Here is a 13,704-nt window from a genome sequence, read left to right as displayed (position 1 = left end):
AAGGAACGTGTGGAATATTTAATAACTGACGCTATGCAGGTACAACTTCTGTTTCCTCCACCTTAAGATCAACAGTTTAAGTGTGTTTATTTCATAAGGTAGTTATTTTGGTCAAGAATACAAGACTCCCATTCCTACACTATGATACTATGATGCACGTTTCAGAAAATGTTCAATATAGGATGAGCTATTCAATTACTGTGACTTTTAGTACATTATACTGTCCTGTTATTTGTGCAAATGTATTAATGACAAGTACTAACAGAGCTTGCGATTTCTTACGATGCAGAAAACTGAAACAATATTATGAAGAGCATGGGGATCGGGCGCTCCTCCCACTTGGAATACATACAACCTTTCTGGTTGATGGATGAACGTGCTGGATTTGGAGACGTGGTTGGCAAAGCAATGGCTTGCGTTGTCAGTTGTATGACACGTCGCCTTTCATTCGTCCCCTTAGGCTCTCCACAACAGAACTGGCATCATTCCGGCTGAAGGGAACCAACTGGGACCTGAGCGGCTTAGACTGGGGTAAAATCTGCGCAGGGCAAAAAAAAAAAATAAAGCTCCGAGCCGGGACTGGCGCCTTTCCATCGTTTTGCTGCTTTCACCTTGCAGTGACTGAGACCGGTTTAGGATGCGGGATGAAAGGTTGTAGACACCAACTTTAAGAGCTGTCATGATCCACGGAAAAGACTGGAAAGAAAGGTACACTTTCAGTAAGAATTGGAGATAGCAGTTAGGGGTCCCTCTCCCCCCTCGACAAAACATTACTGTGCAGATTAACATTACTTTCGTTTCTGCACAAGAATCAAGTAGTGATGGCGACGCTTATAAAAAACAAGCTTTCAAATGTTGCCACTTCCGTTTCGAACAAGTCTCAGGCTAAAGTTAGCGGGGTGTTCGCCAGGATGGGGTTTCAAGCGGCCACCGACGAAGAAGCCGTTGGGTTTGCACAATGTGATGATCTGGACTATGAGCATCGGCAGGGTCTGCAAATGGACATTTTGAAAGCCGAGGAGGTGACCGGAGAGGCAGATCCGGCGACTGAGGGCGACAGTCATTACCAGAGAGAAGGGACTGGTTTGCCTCCTTCGACCTCCAAAGATGGGGAGCCGTGTATAGAATTAGCAGCTCAGGGAAAGCCCAAAATTACTGCCTGGGAAGCGGGCTGGAATGTGACCAACGCGATCCAGGTAAACCAAATACATTTCCCATTCATTTAAAAATCTAATACCTCCTCTCCCTCGAGTAGCGAACATCAACTTTGGTTCTTAATTGATAGTGGAATAAATATAAAGTTACCGGTTGGGAACAGAATGCAACTGATCTCTTATTATTCTCTGTTATGTGAATGAAATATTTGTCTTTTTAATTGAAAATGTTTTGTAATTGGCGCAATATCCAAATTTATCTTTATAAAACAGTGCATTTATTGCACCCGAAGGCGAACAAGTATAACATTGAAACGAAATGCAGAATAATGAATGCCATGGGAAAAATATGTATTTAATTAGCTAGTGAAGATAAATCATCTGTACTTGGAGCAGCAAAACACCTATATGTAATAAAGTACTGGCTGCAATTAGTACACATAATTTATGTAACATGCATTGTGCGCTAATGGTTGTTCAAATAATCATTTGAACTGCAACATATAGTTTTCTACACGTCTTACTAATATTTTCTGTTCCGTAAATATGAATCCCATTTATTCTGAGAATAAATGGTTTCTATTATTAACTTGAAAAAAATGTTTGCCCACATTTTGTTGTATCTGTCTTTCAGGGTATGTTCGTCCTGGGCTTGCCCTATGCTATTCTGCACGGAGGATATCTAGGACTATTTTTAATCATTTTCGCTGCTGTTGTGTGTTGCTACACGGGAAAGATCCTGATCGCTTGTTTGTATGAGGAAAACGAAGACGGCGAGTTGGTGAGAGTAAGAGACTCCTATGTAGACATTGCTAATGCCTGCTGCGCCCCTCGCTTTCCGAAGCTGGGGGGCAGAGTCGTCAATGTAGCCCAAATCATTGAGTTAATAATGACCTGCGTTTTGTATGTGGTTGTAAGCGGCAACCTTATGTATAACAGTTTCCCAAATCTGCCCATCTCTCAAAAGTCGTGGTCTATTTTAGCCACGGCAATATTATTACCTTGCGCGTTCCTGAAAAATCTCAAAGCTGTTTCCAAGTTTAGCTTACTCTGCACTCTGGCACATTTTGTAATTAATATCTTAGTGATCGCCTACTGTCTGTCTCGAGCCCGGGACTGGGCCTGGGATAAAGTCAAATTTTACATTGATGTAAAAAAATTCCCAATTTCCATCGGCATTATCGTTTTTAGCTACACTTCACAGATCTTCCTGCCATCGCTGGAGGGTAACATGAAAAGCCCCAAAGAATTCCACAGCATGATGAATTGGACTCATATAGCAGCGTGTATACTAAAGGGACTATTTGCCTTGGTAGCTTACCTGACCTGGGCAGATACGACAAAAGAGGTGATCACAGACAATCTCCCCTCTACCATCAGAGCAGTTGTCAACGTTTTTCTAGTGGCCAAAGCCTTGCTCTCCTATCCGCTACCATTCTTCGCAGCTGTAGAAGTCTTAGAAAAGTCCCTTTTCCAAGAGGGGAGGATTGCAATGTTTACTAATTGTTATGGGATCGATGGTAAAATCAAATCATGGGGATTAGCTTTAAGATGCATCCTAGTGGTCTTGACCTTGTTCATGGCCATGTATATCCCCCATTTCGCTCTGTTAATGGGCCTGACTGGGAGCCTAACGGGTGCTGGCCTCTGTTTTCTGCTCCCAAGCCTCTTCCACCTCAAACTTTTGTGGCGAAAACTGCAGTGGCATCATGTATTTTTCGATGTCTCCATATTTGTCATAGGTTCTATATGCAGTGTGTCCGGGTTCATCCATTCGCTAGAGGGACTAATTGAGGCTTTCGATTCCAACTCAAGCGACTGAGGCTGTATTCGACCATGTATCACATTTCCTCTAGATCCATAGACCATTTCGGATAGGCGCCCATTTTAATTTTGCGCAGAACTCAAATTGTTACCTAAAATGGCCAAATACAAAAACAATGTAAAAATCTACAATTAAATTCTTACCGCATTGCGGCAACCCATGCAATTACAATTCAACGTGATCTAGGTGAAGATGTCAGGGCCAGCCTTCAAAAACACCTTGAAGTACTTCCAGAGTATTTCAAATATGCAGTAGTGGCGGGGTCTACTGTAATCAACTCGCTTCCCAACATCATAGGATTTCAACAGTCTCTAGGCGAGAGACTGGAAGCGTCTTAAAATCCATGTTTATTATATGGAGAGAGTATATGTGCTATCTAAGCGATTGTTTCATGAACATGTTGAAATGTTTTAAACCGTATGTGTGGTGTGGTTATACATGGCGGAATGTATAATGCGAAGTTTATCTTGAAGTATACATTGTGTAATATAAATATATATACATATATGGCATAATAAATGACAGTATATAATATATTTGAGTCGTGTTATTTATAACGATGAATTCAGCGGAATTACAAGATTTTAATAGAAGCGAACAATCATTGTGCAACAAAAATAATCAGAGTGCTACATTTGATTAATATCTTTTGACATGTTTAAAGAATAATGCCTTTTGCGTTCTATATATTAACAGTGGACACCCAAGGCACAAGCCCCACGTTATTTGCATATGAATGCAATATATTCCATCCATCACAATTCAAGCAAGCTCCACTTACACAGTCCAGTCCATGATGTTAACCCGGGCATTGTTTCCAGACTTTTTTTTAAAAAAAAAGAATGTAAACTAGAGAAGACAATTTTGTTTTATTTTGAGGCTGTTTGCTGGGTGGATGAGGAAATCATAGTAACTTATGAACGAACAACATGTATATATAAAATTCATCGATAAAATGCGAATTATTAGCCGAAATCATGTTTATCCATATAAATATTCGCAACACAACGGTTAATTTAATCTGACCTTATGTAACTAATCATGTTTGATTTTACAACAGATTAGAAGTGCCACAGTAATAGCGAGATCGACATGTTTAGTTTTCGGTCGTGCGATATTGCTGAATTAAAACAGGGGTTGTAATTTTACAAAGTATCAGAGCTTTTTAGCAAATAACGCGAATTATTAAAATACTGATTCCCAATGTATATTAAATACAATTAAGAAATATATATTTGTCTGCACGATGGGTGTTTCACCATCGTATTTAGTGGATAAAATTGCGTGTCACAAGTGTCAGACTTGTTCCAAATACATGCACCATTTTATATAGACACTGATTGTTTCACTGCAACCAATACAGTCATCGGAAAGGGGAAATAGCAGGAAGAATGGGAATTTATAGGATGGTCCAAATTAGGAATGGCTTTATTTCAGATTTCCAGCATCCGCAGTATTTTGCTTTTACAAATTAGGAATGCACTTACGCATATTTAACTATGTAGCTATTTCCAACCAATTTTTATTTTTTATTTTATTTATATTTATAGGGCATTTAATATTTTCGCGTTTATTTTGGTATGAGATTTGACAAGTAACCTTGATTTGAATTGATGACAGCTGGGTTATTGGGTTCGGTATTGGTAGATTAAAGATAAAACCAAATGGGAAAAATAACCTTGCAGGAAATTGGTGGCTGCTCGTTGGAAGATAAGACAGTTGAGTATTCTTTTAAAACTTTCAGCATTTTTTCAAAAGGTTTCATGGGTAAGTGGCTGAAAACCTTATCTCTGATAGCGATGAACTCACAAGATTAAGATTTTTTTCCTGTGTTTACGTGTTAAAATTAAAATTAAATCAGTACCAAGTGCAATTTCTAATTGCTCTATAATTTATGGTATGTTTCGGAAATATTTCAAACACGGAATTGTTGCAGATAACTTATTTTCGCTCTGATACGCATTATTTCTGGCAAACTGGTTGAAGGTCACCTCATGTACTGATAGCAATGGATCAACATTTCACTCCCTCATTGCGTGCCTTGTCATTAGGGAACTGGAGTAGCTAAATTGGTCTTACAGAGAGCCGGCACGGACTCAACGGGCCGTATGGCCTCCTTCTGTGCTGGAACCATTCTATGAATCTATGATAGCCATGTCCCATTAAAGAGGGAAATGCATTTCACTGCAATCTATACCATTAAAGATGCAGAAATAGATATGTATAAATTGCTTAACGTTATTCAGTATGGTTTTCATCTCTCAATGTCTTATTATGCTAATATTCTAATATTGCTAATATTTTCAACCAGGGATTAGGTTCTCAAACATTTTTGATAAGTCGCAATCGTTTGTCAGTCATGAAAAAAAACTTCTATGAGAAACAAAAACAACCCGATAGTTTAAAAAGGTTATAGTCAAAGTATTTGCATACTGAGTAAACAAACCTGTAATATTTCCGACAGATGTGCTATATTTGGCTTGTAATGAGTAACAGACAATCTTGCTCTAACCAAATGCAGTTCGCCTGGTAATTGCTTTATTACTTGCCAAATTAATTTTCATTTGGCTTCGAAAATAAGTAATTGGGACTAACTTTTATTTGAAACCAGTCATTTAACCTTATCACTGATAATTATCATTCTGGTATTTAAACCATTTTCGTATCGCATTTATTCTCCGATTGTTGGCAAAAAGTAACAACTACTTTACAAACATTGAGCTTTTTTGTTAAAAAAATCTCCTCCCTATATCTTGTATTTGAGCTCCTAATACAGAACAATTGCTTTACATTAAATACAACTTTGGATAGACTTTTTTTTTTACAGAATTCAAAACATTTTCTTATTTGAACGAGAACGCTGGTTCCAATTTAGATTTATCATGAAAATACAACGCGGATGCAGTATGACAATTAGACTCGTTCCTATATCAGAAATGAAACGGCTTATTCTAGAGTAAATTGCTACATACTGTCAATTTATTCCATTATTTGTTAATCAAATTGAAAACGAGACAGATAATTTAATTCGAATCATTTATTCTTTTGCGTTTTATTAACGAGACAATTATTGTATTGTTAATTTTCTTGAAAACGAAGGAGAACTGGCCAAGTATTTTGAGTTATAACTGCAGGCAGGGGTTCAGAAAGTTTGTAATTGCCCCTTCAATGTCTTTGTGGACAAAGTCAGTGTTGATCTGAAAGTGCGAATTATAATGCTTGCCAAAATGTATCCAACAATTATTGTTGGAATGTATTCCATGCACGGCAGGAATGTGGGGGCGTCTCTGCAATGCGGTAAAACAGGAAAGCAAGTAGAGCGCTCCCAAGCGGCGACTTGCTCAACTACATCATCATCATGTTTTCCAGGGAGTCATTAAATGAATGCAAACTGCGGAGCACGTGCATGGAGCAGAATGTTTGCTGTGCATTCAATGTCAAGGAAAGGACTTAATATATACATATTTAGCATAGTACATTTTTTCTGAGCTCCGATCACGTTAATCTATCTTTCTATTTTTGATGCTGACTGACCTTTTGTGCATTCTCAGTACTTTCGCTTTTATTTCAGGTGTCCGGAATTTCTCCCTGCAGTCGGATGTCTATTCATTTCGTAGTGGCGCTGCGGAAAACATAGGGACAGATACTGAAGGAATGTGGGCTGAGATTTGCTCGCACTAGTACTTTCAGTGGGTCATCTTTTAAGTTTTTTGTCAGCTTGAGGACTGACAGTTTGGGTAAATGCAGCACAGTGGCCAGCTGGAGATTAATTGCATACTTTGGCAAAATATGTTAGAAAATATTATTGACACCAAGACTTAGAAATATGTACATTTAAAAAAATACAAGGAATTAAGTAAAGTTGGAAATAAAAATAATGGTACTGACTTAACCGAATCTGTCAAAAAGACTGAAAGAAGCAAAGGTACAGATTGCATTGGATTTTCTTTGGAAATGAAACATTGCTGAATAAAATTGCATTTATATTATTTTATCACATCAAAATGTCTCAAAGCTCCGAATACAATGAATTTCTTTTAAAGTGCAGTGACTGTTGTTTGCCTATTTTAATAAAACATGTTTGACTCAAAGGTCTGAACAGTAAAATTTGTCTATTCATCAAAATTAAGTTTCAATATGTCTTTTGAGATGGCCTAATGGTTTTAGAACAGAATAAATATTTCACCACTGAAGTGGAAGTACCCTGGTTAATAAAAGGGAGTATTGACAAAAGAATACAAAAGAAGGCCACTGAATACTATCAATAGTTTGCTAGTGCCTTTAAAGACAGTAATTGTAATAAATATCTTTGTAATTATGCATGTTAAATCACAGGATGAGTGAGCAAATCCATTTGTGCCATCTTAATTCATCTATCTAGAAACACCCTATAGTTCTCTTACCATAGAACCAAATTTTTAAAAAATGATTCCATGATTTTTACCTCCACTGCTGGGAATCAGTTTGATCTGTTATCACGCTGTGTGAAGACAAATTTTAAGATATCTATCCAAAAATTTCTTCATACTCGTTTGAACCTACATCTCGTTGTGTTACACTCACAATTTACCTTTAAGTGATATTCTGGATTTGCCTTTTCCATACCCTAATGGACTACAGGCCTACAAGACATCCTCTCAGACACTTCCTTTCCAGCTTGAAAAACTTGATTTCTTCAGTCTTTCCTCAAACATTAGGGATTAATCTTTCGGATCTTCTATGCACAGTCAGTTGAATGCCTCCGTACACCAGCGACCAGACTGGACTGGACACAATGCTCCAGGTGTGGTCTATACAGTTTGATTATTACTCCCTCTGATTTATATCAACTGTTTTGACTATGTGGTTCAACCTTCTATTTGCTTTGTTGTACCACCAGCTGTAACAACATCACCTAAATGAGGTTGTTGTAGCAAATGTGTAAATCAATGAATGCCAAAATAAATTACATTTTATCTTTTCATCAGGAACTCCATAAAGAGAACTAATTTTAGCTTGCAAAAATGTGGAATATCAGGAGCTTTCTTTAAAAAGAGGTCCCGAGTACCCTTCCAAGCCTGGCTGAATGGTGAACCTGCACCTGACTTATTAAATACAATGCTCCCAAAACTGTTGACAGCTTTTTTCTTTTTTGCTAACTGATAGCCTTTTCATATCCTTGAGTGATCACCTTGAGTTTAATATTTAAGTCATGATGGACCTACAAGTACCACCTTGACACAAGTGGTAGCTTTCTTGCCTATAAGGCAGAAGTTTGTGAGTTTAAGCCCTAGTTCAGGATGTCAGCATGTATTGATGGAGCTTTGAACTATTAGGGGTTTTGCCCTTTCCATGATGTTTTAAATTCAGGCTCCTAGTTTTAAGGGTTCAATAGTATGTAACATTAACAGGAGCAAAGTCATTGGTTATTCAATTCAGTGTTGTTTGTGGGACTTTACTCTGTGCAAAATGGTTATTGCATTTACCCATGTTACATGGACCATGCAACTTAAATAACTGCACAATGTAATTCACCCTATGCAAAATGCTTTAGGCCATTTCTGGGAGACATGATAAGGTGCTATATTAATGAATTTTCTAATCTTGTGGCTTATTTTAAAAACACAAAGTATAAAGATGGTGTGCATTGAAGTACTAGAGTAGAGTGGGAGGAATTAGTTTTCATCTCCCATTCCACTTAGTCGTTGATCTGAGTTCTGTTGGACAGGGTGCCTCCCTACAGGAGGAGAAAAAATTACACAGGGTCATTGAAAGATATCTCTACAGCTGTTTGCAAAGTGGGGTTAGCAGGCCACCTACCTGCCTATTTTCTTTGTTCCACAGGTATGAGATTCAGGTTGAAGAGTAAATATGGTCAATAAATTGTTTTATTAAAAAAACAAGTCTTTTTTAATTTCAACATTGAGTTTTGTATGAAGCTGTATTAGAACAGAGCCCGATATTGTTGAAAAAACATTGATGTACATTTCATTCGGAGAGTTCTTTTTTTCAATGTTGAGGAAGTAAAACTACATTTTTCTTTTACTATTAACCTTTGACACAAAGCCGAAATTTGGCAGTCCGCATTTACATCAGCACAGGTGCAGCCAACACGCAATTCCGCCCACTGTTGCTCCACGGTTGACTCGGGCAGATTTACCAGTGTCAGCTCTTTACCATAAACATTAACGGCCTTCAGCTCAAGAATCACCAGTGAATGGAGGCAAGTAAGTGGATGGCAGAAAATGGAAAGCTGCGGTGCGATTTAAAGGTATGCTGCAACTTAAAGGGTAAGTGGTAACAAACACTGTATCGGAGAAAGATTCTATTTGCAGTGAAGCAATAATGACTATATGGAAGAAGGCTAGTATTGTTTGGCACGCTGGGAAAGATCTCATCTTGGCCACAGTAAGGGCACAAGTTAAGAGAGGTGGTTGAAGCTGTTAGTCGCAACTGTACAATCTCTAGATAAACAATGCAGCGTAGGGGGAAAATGACTACAATGTGCAAGGTGTCTCACCCACCCCAGTAAAGGTCTTGCAACCTACATCTGGTATATTGTCATCTTGACACAGTCATTGTCTCACAGTGGAATTGTAAGTTTATACCCCTGAGCTATTGTGCCACCTTTCTCTTGAATTCAACCTACACCTGGTATATTGTCATCTTGACACAGTCATTGTCTCACAGTGGAATTGTATGCTTGTCTGGAGATGTTTATACCCCTGAGCTATTGTGCCGCCTTTCTCTTGAATTCAACCTGCATAAATGCAAGATTGCAAGCATATTACATGCATCCCACTTAGACTGCATCTGTGAACCTTCTGACCATCACAGTTACTAGTTTTGGCATTTGCATACAACCCCTTTCTTTCTTAATACTTTGGTGAGCTGAGTGAACTGTTATGCTCTATATTTATTTTTCAGGAGAAGATGGTCCATCATGCGAAAGCAAGAGAGCTCATGGGAAGGATGGCGGAAAGAATGGAAATATATGCAGGGTGATCCTTCCCCCTAATGTGGAGAGGCATACAGCATAATGGAGCATGTCAAGACTAAAGCTGTAAGAGATGGTAAGAATGGTGGGCAGATGACACAACCAGATAAGTGCATGAATGAATTAATTGTGTTTACAACCACTTACACAGTCACAAGAAACACACAGACACTACCACAATATTATTGCATCGTTGGGTATGAAGGGGAAATTATTGAAAGTTTGTGTTATTCTGTACTCTCGTTAGATGAGAGGCATTTTAATCAGGATTGACTGCAACCAATATGGTGGGTATGTTGAGTTTAATCACAGCTGAACACATGATATGACACACTAGTTGTACAGCAAAAACATATGGCCATGACAAGTAGTGAGTACTGGTCCATGTCAGGCAGGGCTGGCATGTGTGAACAGCTCTTCTTTCTTTTCTTCTCAGTGCTTCACGTCTTCATGCCTTCTCAAACTGCCCAAGAGTGTTAGCATGGATCTAACCTTAAGAGTTGCTGTCCACTACCTACTGCACTGAGACCTCCCAAAGTCTCTTACCTTATACCCTTTTTCAGGTGTGAGTGGATTATTCACAAAGCCTTATTTCCCTATAAAGATTTGATTTATTTCAAACTACCCAATAAAATTTCAAGTCCTTTGTCTAAACCATGGGGAGAAAACCCACCTTTAATGTTATCCACCTGCTGTTAACTTCTTGAGCCTTTGCATGTACCTTTTGCCTTTGATCAATCAGGCCTTACATCATCCTTTCCTTATCTGATACTTGGCTGTTCCCCAGGTCTGGTTTTATAACTCCCTTCCATTTCATCTCTGGACTAACTCTGGGGCTCCATTGTTCATATTGGCTTATTCATGGGCTGTTCAAAACGGCTATGCAGTCTAAGTGGTCGAATTCCTTATCAGACTATTGAACTATTGGGTTGTTCACTAAAATAACTTTTATTTTACTTCCACAGACTAATTAATTTATGTATTTCAGATAGCATCTTAATTAGGCAAGGTTAATTGAAAAGCCCAATGCAGTTTTGTAGTATGGTTATTTGTTTTAAATATCTATCCAGCTGCTCTCCCACAATTGCAGAGGCCTTGTCTGACCATAGCCCTTTCCAGACTGGCTACAGCTGTTATCATCTAAGAATAATCATTCCACTGTTTTGTTTTTAGAGAAACTAAACCTTAAGCAGTTTCCAGGAAAACAGAACTTACAGCACTAACCTGTTCCTGTACCTATTTCAGGCTGATTATATAATATATATAGAGTCATAGAGAGATACAGCACTGAAACAGACCCTTTGGCCCACTGAGTCTGTGCCAACCATCAACCATTCATTTCACCCATATATATTTATATATTATATATATTTATTCTAAGCATATTTCTAATTTCTAACAGATTTCCCACCTTGAGAAGGGGAAACTTCATTCAATCTCTCACATTCTATTAAAATGCCAATTCCAGGTTATTGGTTTGATGGTTCAATCAGCATGTCAAGCACCGCAGACAATGTGACATTGTGATCAGGGCTGTCAAGACCAGGCTCTGAGCAATTCCCAGTACCATTAAGGCCATTCTTGCCCAAGAATGTTGGCTGACATTGTAAGCTACGCCTTGCCACTGGTGATCTGTTAATTTGTTTATTGCTTTTACAGTTCGAGTTTTATGTTGTTGCATCGTAACTAGGTGTTTCTGGGACGTACTACTTCTTTCAAAGATGGACCTCAACCTAAAAGGTGGGTTGGAAACGGGTGGCCAAACTGTATCATGCCTTCTAGGGCCTCTTGTTGCAAGTCAATATTCACTCATACATGGGGTACATTATGAGTTCTTATGGGAATTAACTGGGCATTTCCTATTTGAGTCATTTTATAGGGCTTAAAAAAATGGTTGGCCATTTGATCTGACAGGTGTATCGATTCACTTATTAATGATCTTATTCATTTGTGTCTTGTATCATTTTGCTGTAAAATATAGGTGTAGTTACACAAGCCTTTTGGCATTCTAATGCTGACAAATTGAATATTGCTGGGACAATTTCATTTCTAACATTATTGTACAGACTTCCATGGGTATGAGTTACCATTAAACCATTCTTGGGGCCTTCTGTTTTCTCAGAGCAAAATCTTATTCCCTTATCCCACATCTCATTGTTGCTCTTCACCACTCTTTCTTTCTCTAGTCTATGAGTAGAATGATCTGCACAGAACTTATTTAACTTAGTTTCCAGAGTTTGTTTTTCTCCTTCCACAAGCCCAGATGACTGTGGTGTTGAGAAATATGGAATTTATATTAAATACCCATAATCAGCTGTAGCTCAGTTAAAAATTTAGACAGTAAAATGTGATCCTTGATCACTATTGCCTTGGATTGGCAGTCCCCACCTGCAGATCACCTTATTCAATAATATTCCCTATTCTATGGCAGGAGTCCTGCTAATTCTAAATTATTGGCATGTTGTAAGTACATATGTGTCAAACAACAGATCATGCATGGACTTAAAAGATTCTCAATCTCTCTCTTTACTTGTATGCATCTTGTGGATAGTTCTTGTTTAGTACTATTTCTCCCTTGCACTCAATTATCCCAATCCAAATTCTATATCCCTCTGAATTATAATTTTACTCCCTCTGACCATTACCAGTGTGTTTAATTCTATGTTGATTGTCAGTTTCTCTATGCACTATGTGTCAATGCCTTGATGATTTAAAATATTGTCTCACTCGACTGGCCACATTAACCATTTCATGTCATGCTGTTGTCAAAGGACTGAGCATGCCTGAGACCCATTCTTCAGTGTAAATTCACCATAAATGTATGCATGTTACTTGCTTCACATGTAATAAGTCATATCTGCACACTCACACCTGTATCCTAAGATCATGCAACACATGCCATCCAATACAAGCCATTTTTGGAATTTCAGATGTGCTATCAAAAATTCAGGGCTGTGTCTGTCTCGAGATCTTTGCTTTTCTGCTCTTGCATGGTCCCAATGACTTGGGTAGTGGCCAGTGTATCAAATGTGGTTTTCTTGAAAAGTTCATAGACAAGGTTCCAAATATCTCCAAGAGAAAGCTATCAATTTGCAATTATTAACTACACTTTCCTGACTCTCACTAAAAGGTACATGGATACCAGGTTGATGTATTCCATTAAATTGCACCCAGTACGAGTTATTCCAATTCACATTTGGTGCAGTGTTTTTCCTGTCTCTATCTTTTTTTAAGTGGGGCATCTCATCAATTACCATTCGAGCTCATTCATGAGCCCTGGAGGAACTTTACTGTTCAACACAATATTCTCAAAATATTTGTAAAGCAGGAGTCAAACATTCCCAAGAGGTCCCAGTAATTAATACAGTTTGTTTGCTTGTTCTTTATTTTAGATGGTCTTTTATTTCCTAAAAATAATCTGTTATATTATGCAGAACATACTATCATTTCAAAATTTAGCCCAAATTCAAATAGCAGTGTTGTTGGACTAATAGCTTTTGTCAATGTTCAATTATATTTCCACACCCCTCCCCGAAGAAACTTTATTTCTTGATACTCAGGAACCACCTTGTCTGTTTTTTTATTAGTTCCTTTTTCAATGAAATTTTGATTATCCCCTTAAATTTCTGGTAATTTTCCCCTTCTCAAATGCTTGACACAGCAACTCATAGCAACTTATCTTATCAATTCTAATCTCAGAAACAATGATACCCAGGCTTGGTGGTTTTATGTGGTGTTTTTACATTAGA

The 13,704-nt window shown here is 38.0% G+C and overlaps 1 protein-coding gene across 1 annotated transcript; it reads left to right on the top strand.

Moving 5' to 3' along the window:
* Positions 1-821: 821 nt before the first annotated feature.
* slc32a1 (solute carrier family 32 member 1) lies at positions 822-2,976 on the top strand. Its single transcript, XM_068048821.1, has 2 exons — positions 822-1,196; positions 1,789-2,976. The coding sequence occupies exons 1-2, from the start codon at positions 822-824 to the stop codon at positions 2,974-2,976; spliced, it is 1,563 nt and encodes a 520-aa protein (XP_067904922.1).
* The last annotated feature ends 10,728 nt before the right edge of the window (positions 2,977-13,704 follow it).

This window comes from Heterodontus francisci, chromosome 16 (genome assembly GCF_036365525.1).
Source record: "Heterodontus francisci isolate sHetFra1 chromosome 16, sHetFra1.hap1, whole genome shotgun sequence".
Taxonomy (NCBI): domain Eukaryota; kingdom Metazoa; phylum Chordata; class Chondrichthyes; order Heterodontiformes; family Heterodontidae; genus Heterodontus; species Heterodontus francisci.
Note: the sequence above shows the minus strand (reverse complement) of the source record. Positions and strands in the feature narration are given on the sequence as shown.